Here is a 14,675-nt window from a genome sequence, read left to right on the forward strand (position 1 = left end):
GAAATTCGTCATCAGACACTGAAAACAATTTTGCGACTAAGATCAGTGATCTGCGAACTTGCCGCTCTATTTCAAATTTCAGTGTTTTTGGTTTGATTATATTATTGAATTACATTTATTATTATATTATTATTTTTTATAATTATTAAATTATAATTTATGATTTCGTGTTTCAAATTTTATCATACCCGGGATGTTTACTAGACTCTTGTTCGGACAGATTTCAGTGAGTTATTCCTAAAAATTACAGACCTATAATAAAAAAACAACATATTTCCATGCAAAAAAATGTACCGCCTCGAGCACAGAAATACTGACATAATCAGACCGCTAGGGAGGTTAACAAACCAAGCTGTCCAGTAAAAGTGGCAGTTACAATATTGAGACAAACCATTTCCTACTGACAGGGGTGCTGACAATGGTCAGCATTTATTCATTTACAGTACTGTGCAAACGTTTTAGGCAGGTTTGGAAAAAATGCTGTAAATTAAGAATGTTTTGAGAATTAGAGATGCCAATAATTTATTTTTATCAATTAACAATATTTAGAGTATAACAATATAAATTGCTGCAGACTGGAGTTCTGCTTTAAATATTGTCAACGTTCTGTCCTCGCTACATGTTTCCCTGTGTGTAGGTCAACATGCAGCTAAAGCCTCCTATTCTGCTATAAGCCAGACTGAATGCAATCTTTAAGCTTTATTAACAAAACAGGGTAGAGTGTAACTATTAGGAAAAACAGATAAGAAGTACATCAATCAATGTATGAAACATTCAAACACAATGAAACGATTGGCTGAAGATGGCAATAAATCCATGCTCACTGGCAATGCTGCCTGTAAGGGATGTAGTTTCAGTCAGCACACGTTATGCAGAGAAAAGTGACTGCTTCCTTCTCCCACAGTTTCTAAGATGGAGTCTGAGCTCCACTTCCTTTTCTTAGATTGAAAGAGTTTTTTTTTTAACAGTCTATAATTTCTCTAAAACAATACATTTATTCTGGGATCCATATAGTGGCCAAATTTAATACTGCAGGCAGGACAACACTGAATTTCCCTGCTGGAGGCAAAGCATGCAACTTGCTAGAATTGAATGCTTTGCAGTTCGATATGCCAGTCTCCTTACAGAGAGGAACTGAACTTTGGAAGTATGTGCATACAAAATGTAGGGAGAGCACAAAGGGCCTGTAGGCACCCTGCAACTGACATTTTTCTATTTATTGGCTTCACATGCCAAGATCTGCACACTGTCTTCTGTGTGTGTATAGGGAGGAGTGCAAGTAATTATACTAGAAGTCTGTAACAATATTTTGTATATGTAATCCCTGATTAACTTTGAGAATATATTAAAAAAACAGACACTTTAATTGCTGCATATTTGCAATGTGTAAAGGGCTTTAAAATAGTTTATCCTTACATTTGACAGGATACCAGTAACAGGCTTTATGTGCACATAATGCAGTGAGAGAGAAGATTCGCAATTCCTGGGGATACTGTGACCCTGATTATTCTTTGTTCGATGTACACAGAGAGGCTTGCTGATCAGTTGCTCTGTACTGATGTCTGTCCTGTACTTTGATGGTGTTCACTGCAGAGCATGGACAAAATGTGTGACTTTGAAGTTTTGATTATGTTTGCCAGCAAGGGGTGCAGCTGCTTAATCCCCAATAATATTATACAGGGTACAGGCTTATCTATTTTAGCATATGATGTTTATTATTTTTTATACATGTTAAAATCTGCATTTTTTTTTGCTAGAAAATTACTTTAAACAGACAAATAATTTTGGATGGAAACAAATGAAGCATTATGTTGGTTTTCATAAACCAGAGAACCTTAGTAAATAGCTGTAGCATTAGTTATCGAGAAAAATTAACACCTATAAGTGAATTCGATTGTTGCACTTTGTGTTATTAACGTGGCTCATGATTCATTTGTAGAAATGTGCTACAATACTAAGGATAAATATTCTGTACAGTCTGCGGTGGTGCAGTGCTTATTTTTAATATGATCTGTTTCATAGCAACAGCAAGACATGACCATTGCTCAGTCATATTAAGTATGTCAATAGTTGTTGATGTAATGGACTGTGTTCAATATGTTTGGCTGTATATTAATACTAAATACATAATGTTGAGCCTCCTGAATGCCAGAACTGACCTGTGTAATAATATTAAATACTGTATGTCATTTCAGAGTCCCGTTTTATACTCCTCCCCATCGTCCTCCACCACCTCCACATGCATCTGCAGGAGCATAGAGATCTTGTAATGTGCGCACGTATCCTTAGCAACATGTTTTGTCTAAGCAAGAAAAACAGCTCAGTAAGTAATTGCAAGACATTTATTATATACATTAACATACAGCATGCTGAACAGTAATCCAAAACAGACTGTAAAGCAGTTCTACAGTGATCTATATATAGGAGAACTGCACTGCAGGTGCTCGGCGTGCAGCTGTAGAGCTGTTATTTTACCCCTCCACATTTTTTTAAAATAGCATACTGTGGTGCTGGGCCTCATCTTTGATCACAAATTAACTTTCAAAGGTTTGAATTTATGATTACATTCTGGGTCTAATCTGTTTTCTATGCCTGGTGCAGTGCCACTTTTCTTGGTTACAGATAAAGTCCTACTAGCAGCACAGTGGCTAAATGGTTAGCACTTCCACCTGGCAGTACTAGGGTTGTTGGTTCGAATCCAAGCCACGGCACCTCCTGCCTGGAGTTTGCATGTTCTCCCTGTGCCTGTGTGGGTTTCTTTTGGTTACTCCAGTTTCCTCCCACACTCCAAAGACATGCTGGTAGGTTAATTGGATCCTGTATAAATTGGCCGTAGTATATGTATATATGAATGTAAGTTAGGGACCTTAGATTGTACACCCCTTGAGGGTTAGGGACTGATGTGAATGTACAATATATATGTAAAGCGCTGCGTAAATTGATGACGCTAAAGAAGTACCTGAAATAAATAAATAAAATAATACTGTCAGCAAACCACTAAATAGAAAGTTGAAATCTATATGGTTACCTGTCAAATGATTTGTTTTCCTGTACAGCCAATCTGTTTTGAAAGATTTACATACACATGCCCTATTACATAGCCCCATATTTCTTGGTTCAGCAATACAGCTTACTAGATCACCTTTCCACCTCCAGTCTGTCTATTGGACTTTTCATCAGAATCATTACTTCTGTCCACTGAGCAGGGGGATCAACCAGGAAATAGCAGAGAGATCTTTCGGACCAGCATGGGAGCATGATAAGAACAGCAGACCAAAAGAGTAAATCAGTGAACCTATTTGTATTTAAACTGTACTTGGCTTGTGTTCCATATTAAAGCCTTGTATTTCATGTTAAGATCGGCTCCACTCAAAACAGATTTGTTGTTTTGGGGGAATGTTACTGGTTGTTCTACCTGCCACCTTCTTGCAATAAAAACACAGTTATATGCAATATTTCCCTGTGGTATTTTACATCTTTGCCTCTACCATTTGACCATATTGAAGGTGTTAACTCTCCCAGCTGTATAAAAAAGCAAAGGGCAGGGGGTCCTTTTATGATGGACCCTAAAATATGTTGTTCAGGTTAACCTTCTTGATCAAGGCTACAAATGAAAATAATATTCCATTCATATAACACATTATAATTTAAGATGAGCTACTCTGGTAGGAGAATGTTTTAGAAGGGGCCTTTAGATTTGCTGCTCTAGTGCTTTGTAGTTACATAATATATAGCTCACTAACTCTGTTTAACCCATTTACAACCACCCAACACATATGTACGCCAGCAGAAGGGTGGGCTTTAACACCCACATGGTGCACATATGCGTCATTCTGTAGTACTGATTGGTGAATAAATACCACATATTTAAAATTACCTGTGAGAATTTTTAAACCAAGTGCCTTTTACATGTTATTCATCTGCAGATATTTCTGTATTTTAGGAAAAGTGTGCCATGAAGGAAATTGATGTGATTGTTAACAGTCTGCTGGACATTTTACTGAGGACAATTTTGGAGATTACAAGTCGACCTCAGCAGTCAGGCTCAGCAATGAGGCTACAGTTTCAAGATGTGACTGTAAGTGTTTTTGTCCTGGGCAGTAGAAATTCAGTATGCTATTATTTTTTTTTTTTTTACAGTGACTGAATATTTCTGTACCAGAAGTGTCTTGTGCCCCATGTGTTTCTTGTAAAAACAGATGAAATGGTGAACACTCCTGCATGTTTTACAGAATTTAGATTGCTACATACATAAAGCTGAACTTCTATTAAATTAATCATAATAACAAAGTGTGTGTGTATGTATGTGTGTACACACACACACACACACACACAGACACACACACACACTGGCCACTTTGTTAGGCACACCTTGGTAGTGCCAAGAAAATATCCCCCACACCATTACACTACTACCATTAGCCTGAACCATTGATACAAGGCAGGATGGATCCATGCTTGCATATTTTTTATGCCAAATTCTGACCCTACCATCTGAATGACACAGTTGAAATTGTGACCATTCTCCTCTGAACTCTGACATCAACAAGGCATTTTCATCCAAACAACTACTGCTCACTGGATATTTTCTCTCTTTTGGACCATTCTCTGTAAACCCTAGAGATGGTTGTGTGTGAAAATCACAGTAGATCAGCAGTTTTTTTAAATACTCAGACCAGCCTACGTTCAAAGTCACTTAAATCCCCTTTCTTCCCTATTCTGATGCTCGGTTTGAAGCTATCTCCACCACATGTAGATACCTAAATGCATTGAGCTGCTGCCATGTGATCGGCTGTTTAACAATTTGTGTTACTAAGCAATTGAACAGGTGTACCTAATAAAGTGGCCGGTGAGTATCTATCTATCTATCTATCTATCTATCTATCGAAATAACTACAATCAAAGCTAGTGATTTAGCTTTAGCTTTGATATAAATATTATTGGCTTCCCTATATGTTTTCCCTGCCAAGCTTTCATTGTAGATTGGATACTTTGATGTAACTTCTTCCTCCAAGTGTTACTAAACCCAGGACCAAGGTCTACCACAGTACACAGAACATGGAAGTGTAATTATTTTAGTAAACATAAACTGCTAAATACCTTTTCTCATCAGCAGGTAGAGCAGTCTTGTGACTTCAGCAAAGCACTGGTTAAATCTTGTAGGAGGAGTTTTCTTTCTGCTCTAGGAGGATGCAGAACCGCTGACCCTCTGTCTGGACAGTGCTGATTGGCCCTGTGCTGATCACATGCACTCTCCCAAGAAAGAAAAAACCTCTCTAACAATACACACTAAACTGAGCATGTGCATGTGGCTACAGGTTCAGTCTGTCTTATCACGTGGATATTTGAACAAGAGGAGGGGCAAAAAAAACAGGGTTAAACGACCTTTTTACACAGTGCACAGAATTAACCCCTTAGGTTCCACAGTGAGTATAACAAGCATACTTTACTGCATATACAGACTGATTTTACTGTTTTGGGCTTAGTAACACTTTAATCTTTCAGGGACCGATTTAGAATCTTTAAATTAAAACTGATTGCGAGGTGGTGCAGTGCACTTGTATTGTATTGTATAAACATTTGTGACCTTCACCATGTTCAGGAGAGTGGAGGTAACAATCACTACATTATAGCATCTATTTAAACAAAACAGTGATTACATGTTAAAAGCCTACATTTAAAGCTTTATCCTAAAGCATCTGATTCCAGTGTGAGGCTGGAGTGTTGACAAAGTTTCGGCACAGTTCCCTGACATGGGACCATTTGTGCTGCAGGCAGAGTTCGCTCGTCAGCTGGTGGGACCTGCTCTCAGGTCTCATCAGCTCCACCGGGTGTCCCTCCTCCAAATCACTCTTCCTTCCATTGATGGTAAATTTGATTTCTTAATAGCAATGTAAGGGTGCCCATATTTTATACAATTTTCTTTCCTTCAACCATGAGTTGCAGGAAATAAAATTGTTTGATTTCCCCCATCAGTACAGTCAGTGCTGATGGGATAATCTCACAAGCTGCACTATTGTATTCTGAGAGTGGGAGCTTTCCCTGCTGTTAGAGAGAAAAATGACAGGCTGGTTGTATTGAAGTTGATTGATAGATCGACTTCAATAAAACTTGCCTGCCCATACATGGATCAAAATCCAAATTTCAATCTGTCTATGGCTAGCTTAACAGAGAGTAATAAGCCACAGTAGCTGTATAGTAAACACCAGATCTAGTAGTTAAGCCTCAATTGCTGTGTAATAAGCCCTGGATCACGCAGTCAGGCTACAAAAGCTTTGTAGTAAGTACTGGAATTAGATGTCAATTGACAAAAGCTGTGCAAAGAGCACTGGACAAATCAATCAGACTGCTGTTTTTATCCTGTGAACTCTAAGCATCTGAAGTAGCTTTGCAATAGTTATGTAAGTGCCATTGTGAGGTACATGGTCATGGCTGAAATGGCAATCCCAACATTGCACTGTCATTAATTTCCTTTCCAAGCCCCATTAATTTAGGCAAATTCCTTGTCATGTAGTATTATTTAAAAACTCTTGCATTGCCCTACAGCAGTCCTTCAGATTTTTAACTTTTGTTCTTTCTCTTTTTCCGTTCACTCTTGAATCATACTGTTTTTTATTTTTTAGGGCAGTGCTGTTTTTTTTTTTTTCACTTAATCACTTTTTTTTCCAAAAAAATAATGTTTATTGTGAAATACAGATTGACATAATAAGCTAAGATAAACATGAAATGTGAGAAAGACAATTAGCAACACACACATCCAGTCAAGAGTGCATGAAAACAAGTACAATTACAAAAACAAAGCAGTGTGGGGTAACTAAACCACGACACGGTAGTGCAGTGCTGTTTTTTGACAATTTATTGCCAAATATTTTCTGATTATTGTTATTGTTAATGAGGATCTTATGTCAAATAAAGTATTATATTCATCCTTAATTAATATTGTCTGATGGCTATGCATGATTGTTCTCGCATTTATTTATTTATTTTCATTTTAGGGGGAGTTTGTGGCATCTTTGCTCTCTCTGTTGAGACAAATGACAGACAGACATTACCAACAACTTCTTGAGAGCTTCAACACAAAGGACGAGCTAAGGGTATGCCTTTTGACTTATATATTGTAGGGGGGTTGTTTTGATTTTTTACAACCTTATGACTAAGGTCAGTGCTATAAGCTGTCAAATCCACCTGCTCAACGCATGTGGCCACAGCTTCTTTTGATCAGTCCATACACTAGCCATCACCTTTTATACCTGTTACAATTTTTCATGCCATTTTCATTTTGAATATATGTAATGACTATATAGTAGTGTACTCTTTTTTTGGCTTAATTTCTTCTGGTTTAATGCAGGTGACTATAAAGGAAAATCTGTACAGAAACTGTTATGTGTAACAGAAAACTGTTATGTGCACAAAATAGGATAATAGGAAATTAAGGCAATAGCATACCAAGTGTTCATATTTCTAACCTATTCTGTAAATTGGTAGCTAGAATTGAATTGGATATGTATGTTTGGAGGTTTAGTCAGCAGCAGCATTTTGCCAACAGATGGCTGAATTTCTGATTGTCATTTCCTAAAAATAAATAAATAAATAAATGTCAAAGCAAGAGCAAAGTTATGTACTGTAAGTATCAATTTTTTTCATCACAATTTAGACATGTAAATACTTTGTGGTGCTTTTCTATAGTACAAGACCTTTAGCCCCAGTCTCATCAAAGCCGATTTTGAAATCCTGTGACTTACAGTGAAGTCGCTTGATTTCAAAATCGGGTGACGTGCCGATTTCAGTTGCGATTTGCAAGACATCTGACACAGATGTCTATGCAAATCACAACAAAAGTAGTAGTATATGCACTACTTTAGAAACCAAGTCGGAACCGCACCGATATGACCGCTGTAATAGCGGAGAATAGGGTGCGACTTGGCATACAATTTTCATGGCATGCAAATTGCATGCTAAGTCACACCTGATGTGAACAGGGTGTGAAGTAATTTTAAGTTAAGTCATTTTAAAGGTTCATTTTTTTAAAAAAATAACAACTCCAATCCTTTTCTCGGGTCCCCTGCTAGCATTCCAGGCTCCTTCCCCTAGACAAGTGCACCCAATAGGATGCTGCTTGCTATGGGGACACTGGTTGAACTGCTGCTCTGCCAGAACTCTTTTGTGACAAAGGCACAAGTATGTAGTGTTATAGCTCACCAGTATCGATCCACTGCCTCAGGCATATTAGAGATGGCATGATTACTGCCAGTCTTTTGACAATTATCTTCCATACTATCTTGCAGTCTAAATTTAACAGCGATATTGAGCGATAAGAGTCTGGTTCCTTAGGGTCTTTGCCTTTTTTTGGCAACTAACTTTATGTGGGCCTAGAAACCAGATAGTAGGTATTGCCCCCACTCCTGAATTCCCTAACATACCAAAACTAGTGTAGGAATAACTGTGTTTGTGGACAGTTTGTAGAATTCTGACATATAGCTGTCAGGGCCAGGGGCCTTGCCATTGGCTAGGGTTGAGATTGCTTTTGCCATATCCTGGGCTGTGATCAGGGGAATTAAGCAAGGCCAGAGATGCATAGTCTGCCTTTGGAAGGGAAACATGATCCAGAAATTCCTCCGCCGAGTCTACATCAATGGGATCTGAACCATATAATTTGGCATAGCTTGGAGTTGGACAATTTGCATAAAAATGATGATTTAGTCAAAGTACTTACTTTTCTAATAATTGTGCACACCGGGCAGTATGTTTAGGAGAGAAGTGTGGAGGTATTGCCACGAGTAGCATGTTTAGGAGAGAATTTCACAGAGTATAACCATGAGTAGCATGTCCAAGAGAGGAGTAGAGCAGGTATAGGAGCATGCAGAAGGTATTGGAGCAGCCAATATGTGCAGCAGAGGAGAACGGAGGGTAAGATAGTGGGCACTATGTACAGGAAGAGGAGTGGGGGAGAGGTGGTGATGGATGATACAGCTGTGCCTTTGTGACAGTAGTAGGGTGAGGGATCAAAGCTACATCTGCTGGGAGCAACAAACATAGCTCTGTACTTCTGGCCCCTGTTGTGATCCTTGTACTTCTGTTCCCCGGATGTTCTGCACTACAGAAGTGTGAGTAGGAGACAGCTGCAAACTGAGCAAAGCTGTTTTCCCCAGATCTCTGCAGCCTCCTCCCTTGCCAAGGAATTGCAGATATGGCCACTGAGCCACAGAAAGATGGCTGGGGTGGCATAGGCAAGAGGGGAAGGAGGGTGGGGATGTGTAAGAGGAATTGCCTGCTCCATACTCTAAGGGAACTTTAGGGCATAGGCATTGTAGACTGGGGGGGAGGGGGATGTGCAGAGAGAGAGCTCTCTTACAAAAGTGCCAACAAAGAGCAGGAAGGGGTTGGAGAGAGTCAGCATACCACAACAGGATGGGGAATAGAGGGGTAAAAGTGGAGTGTGTGAGGGCATGAGGAAGTCATACAGACAGGAAGGAAGAGGAAAAGAATCACTGGTGACACCATCCAGAAATCTGATTTAGGCATAATCCTCAGGGAGAAAACAAAACTACGCTGACAAAACAAATCTGTAACTTAGGTGTTTTATTAAGAATTCCCTTTATTTAGCATAGTCATGATAAGATTACAACCCCAATGATGTTTACTTCTTTACCTATATGATGACACCGACTTGAGATGCTGGGATAATCGCAAATTATAGTCTTTCATATTTACAGATTGCTTCTGTAAATTATGTTGGATGTGTGCTGTCTTGTTGAATGGAAATGTCATGCAGATTTGAGCATCTTACATAAAAGGGATTATTCTTAAATAGGTCAATATGAAGATTTGTCCTCCCAGCATATTATTTATTTACAGACTTGCTCCTATTTTAGTAGCTTGTCAGACTGACAAAATTTGAGCAGGCAATAAAACCTCTATGATGCCTCTTGTTACTGTACAGTTTCTCTTTAATAGATGTCTTCAAGACATCAGCCGATCACTTTTTAAATGTGATGGCAGATCTTAAATCTATATGTTGTTGTCATGACTTTCAAACTCATGTTGGTATTTTAGAAAACCACTTTGACCATTGCTGCAGATGACATAATTTTTTTTTTAATTATCTAATTTCAGATGATCAGTAACAGTGCCTAAATCTGTTGCTGTTCTAGTGAAAATTGTGTAGAACATTGTAAATCTGTCAAAGTATTAAATTAAATCAGGGGTGTGCTACCTTTTGAAGAGCGAGGACCACTTAAGTGATTTAGTAACCAATCGTGGGCCACAATGAAATGACATTTTTTTTATTTTGAATAGCATAATGAACCCTCCAGTAGGAGGGAGAGGAGGAGAAGCCGGCTTTCAGCGGTTGCAGGAGGAAAATGGAGAGGATCGGTTTCTGTATATACTGCCCCCCCCCCCCAAACCCATTCTGTCCAAGTGTAAAACAGAATGTGACAGGGAAGCCACACGGGCACCATGACACTACACTACAACTGTAAATGAGCCCTTACTGTCCTGAGCCCCCTATAATGCCCCTTTCACATGGGGCTAAGTCTGCTTGCCCAGCTGGAGATCTGTCAATTGACTCCCTGCTGAGCAGAGTGGAGTGACTGGATAACAGGTCCATGTCCACTCACCATATGCAGAGTGGACACGGACACAGCTTGTTCTGCTCTGTGGGTCCTCCAATCCACGCAAATAGAGGGTGATGGATGCGCTTTGTTTTTTTTGTTTTTTTTTTAGCAGATTGAATTGGAGGTGGGCAGGTGTAAACGGACACAAGTCCATTTACATTCGCTACTCCATAGGGTGGAAGGAGGGTCCGATCGGGTCCGCCAGAAAAACAGACAACCAGAACAAATCCAGTAGAATAAAATTGTGTCAGATTGGGAATTCTTTCTATTCTTCCTCACCATCACATTCCTGAATATGATTGGATTTTATGATGATTGCATCACTTTTTGGCTATAGACAATTACATAGAGCAGTTTTGTGCAAGAACTAGTTTTACTCCCCTCCTGAAATATCAGCCTCGGTATGTAACCAGCTAATAAAAGAAAAAAAGAAATGTGAACTAAATAAATCCAAATCATGTCGGATTCTTCCCCAACTGGAAGACTGTGTGCAGATTACAGAGTACAATGACCGTCCATGGTTTGTGCTAAGTCATATAGGCTGACCATACACATTTCAATACCGTTGTTTATATAATAGATCTGTTCTCTCTCTCTCCCCCCCCCTCTCTCCTCGCAAGGCACTGCTGGCATCACCGCTGGCCTCATTGCTGTGGATAAAAGCAAGTGGCTTTAAGTGGTGTCAGAGGAAGCAAAAGGCTGCATCGCTGTCTCCTGTCCCAGACGGAGTGATACCATATCACGTTGCCTGGGAGAGGAGCCAGCAATATAGAGGCAGCATCAGCTTATGCAGCTCCTGCTCCGTCCACAGCCACTTGCTTCTTCTGGTGCCATTCCATTGACAACACTGATACCCTGATGGTGGGTCGGCAACTTGCGATCTGAGCTTGCCCACTTGCCATCCCAGAGCAGGAGGTGGCAGGCCACCTCAGAGGGATCCACAGGCCACTAGTTGGGCACCCATGAGTTAAATGATCATGCTTTCAAATTTTAGACAGTGGACTTTGACCGAGAGCTAGTAATAGAAACAAGGAATGTACATCTGTACTGAGCTGCACAGTCCTGATACATTGACACTTTTGGAGCAGGCTTGGATTGACACACCAACGGACTAGAAGATCCTCCAATTGACCTGTAACATTTGCCCTGTTATAACAAGAATGACCTGGAAGAATGAGGCACAACACCCTCTGTAGCTACAGGAAAGCTGGTCCATGCAGTATTAATATAAGTGTCGACAAGTTACCACTGTCATTTAATTTGGTGATCCCTAGTCTTTTAGCTTAACTCTGTCGTTGAGTGCCTAGTGCGCATCAGGTTTGTATCATTATGTCTTATTTAATGGAAGGAGTGATAACTCTTAGGTGCAGCCAATCGGAATACACTCTATTGTTATACTAGTTCATTCTGGACTATGATTTAGTTGCTATAAGTTGCTTCACTTGAAAATGATCACTTTCACAGAATATGGTGTCATTAGAGTTTTTTTTTTTTTTTTGACAGCCTGAAGTGTATCCACAGCCAAAAACTTTATCATAGTTTTAGAGTGAGGAAGGAATTCAACCCCTGGTGGGTTTTATTGTTATCTGAGAGAGATCTACCCTCACTTCCTGTCCTGCTGACATTTTTTTTTGTGTGTTCTTTATTTGAGGTTCATGCATAAGTATGGATATTTTTGTATAGTTACATTAGCCCAGCTTGGACCAATGTAATTTGCACGTGACTTTCCTGGCCTATTCCTGCGAAAACTGAAAATCATCGTTGTAGGCATCTCACTACTACAGGGATTGCCACTATCTTCCAAGTTCTCTGCTGAATGGCTACCCTGCTGCTTAGTAAACACAGAAGGTTACTCAGCACGGGTGCCTTTCAGAGAACATTGTGCATAAAATAAAATGTAGTGTCAATCATGAAATAGTGTCGCTAATAAAACAAAGAACATATAGCAAAAACCAAAATAGATAAAACGTCCATGAAATCAAATTTTCTGTGAAAAAAAAAGTTTAAATGTCTGTCCACCATCATAAAGTGCTCTTGATTGCAGCAAAATTATTTACAAATGCTGTCACCTTCTCTCTCTGAATTGAAAACTAACCAGAAATGATGGCTGATACTACAACAGCTTAAACGCCCCTGTGTATAAACAGAAATTCCAAAGGTGCTTGTGGCTGGCAAATAACTGTGTCAGCAGGTGTCACTGTGTCTGATCAGGCTGTAGTGAAATAAAGCTCACCAAGGAGCAAATAAACTTCCAATAGTTTCGTATTTATTAAAAATCTATAGAATTCGCATCAAGTGTAACAAAAAAATTGTCAGCTTACATAGATGGCCTCTGCCGACCCGGAATCGTGCAGTGGTGTGACATCAGCGTTGTAAACTCCTCGTCAACACGTTTTGTCATTAGGGTGGGAGGGGAGAGAGAGCGGAGTTAGGGAAGGTAATAAAGATGGTTCTTCATTTCCTGTCTCAATCACAACTTTAAGGGCTTCATATTCAAGTGTAAAATTGAACACGATTCAATAAAACCAGGTTTGCCAAAATCTGTTATTTGTGCCTTTGCTATAGACAATAAAGTCCTCCATTTGCTTGATCCATGGTCTGTAAATCTTTGGGAAAAGCAGTAAATGTCTTCCCAAAAAAGATTGCAGGGAGGGACTAGACCAAAAAATGTCTCCAAGGTGTAGCTCCATATCTCCAGCTCAAGTCTGCAGTTGAAGGAAACCGCTCGTGCAAGACCTGTGGAGTTCTGTACCAGTTGACTGTTGACAATGTTTTACCAGAAAATATGTAAGGGGTCTCTCCAGCAGCATAAACAGAAAAAACACTGTTTTTGTTCTGTAGAGTAGGGTGAAGGATAGAACCCTTGTTATCTTTATATTTCTGTGTCCATGTTGCAGATTTTTCTTGTCTGGTAAAAAAAAAACATTTTCACTGGGGACAGAAAGTGGAAAGGGAAAATCTCTCTAACGAAGCCCCAGATTGCTGTAAAAACCAGACAGGTGTTCTAATCAATCCCCACTCTATGTAACATATAAACATTTTTTAGGTTTGTTCCATACTTTTTGGGGGGTTTATAGATTTTTTTCCACTGTTTATACAAAATCTATATTATAATGTAAGGGGTGCTTTTGACACAAAAAAAAAAAAAAAAAAAAAGCACAGCAGACACTATTTGGGACAAGAGGGTCATTAGGTTATGTGTGTACATTTTAGCTGGAGCTATTGTGCACTGTTGTGTTTTTTTTTTGTTCAGTAAAGTAGCTAAGTATAGATATGTCCTTTGACTGGAACTGAAAATACTAAATATTCATATGTAATATTGTTAATATGACTGAAAAAGAAAAAATATTTGTAAAAGCCTTTGTAAATCCTGACTATAGTAAATGAAGATAATACGAAAGTAATTTACAGTTCATGTTAAATATCCTTTTCCTGGGTATTCTCACATTGATAAATACCCTAGACATTTTGTATTAATTGTCTATTATATTTACAGTGAATGTGCAAAATACAAATACAGCCATTTATATTTGTTGTATGCTGTTTTCATTTTATGACTGTGAACTGTTTTTTATTACAGGATTTTTTGCTGCAGATCTTTACTGTATTTCGGATACTTATAAGACCCGAAATGTTTCCTAAAGACTGGACTGTGATGCGTTTTGTTGCCAACAAGTAAGGGGGAAAAACACTTTTTATATACTATGTTATTATTATTATTTTGTATGATTTATATAGCGCAACAGTTTGTGCTGCACTTTACAATATAAAAGGAGGCAATACAGAACAATACAATTCAATACAAGAGAGTTAGGAGGGCCCCGCTCTTGGGAGCTTACAATCTAATAGGGAGGGGCTAGTGGAACAAAAGGTAATAACTGTGAGGGAGGAACTGATGGGAGAAATAAAAGATTCAGTTGTTAGCTGAAGGCAGGATAGGCTTACCTGAAGAGATAAGTTTTCAGGTATTGCCTAAATGTGGACAAAGTAATAGATAGCCAGACAGATTGGGGTAGGAAGTTACGGTGGATGGAAGAGGCTCTGAGAATTCCTGGAAAT

General features: G+C 39.1%; 1 protein-coding gene across 2 annotated transcripts in view; it reads left to right on the forward strand.

Moving 5' to 3' along the window:
* Positions 1–14,675, forward strand: part of DOCK4 (dedicator of cytokinesis 4) — a 409,224-nt gene that overhangs the window by 240,058 nt on the left and 154,491 nt on the right. For both annotated transcript variants that reach the window (XM_089673954.1, XM_089673955.1), the window contains exons 24-27: positions 2,196–2,323; positions 3,944–4,078; positions 6,996–7,094; positions 14,197–14,291. In XM_089673954.1, the coding sequence (XP_089530080.1) occupies positions 2,196–2,323; positions 3,944–4,078; positions 6,996–7,094; positions 14,197–14,291 (457 nt within the window). The remainder of the gene's footprint in view (positions 1–2,195; positions 2,324–3,943; positions 4,079–6,995; positions 7,095–14,196; positions 14,292–14,675) is intronic.

The sequence above is a fragment of the Staurois parvus genome, unplaced genomic scaffold (assembly GCF_062004578.1).
Source record: "Staurois parvus isolate SC_StPar_1 unplaced genomic scaffold, SC_StPar_1.0 ptg000147l, whole genome shotgun sequence".
NCBI classification, from domain to species: Eukaryota; Metazoa; Chordata; class Amphibia; order Anura; family Ranidae; genus Staurois; species Staurois parvus.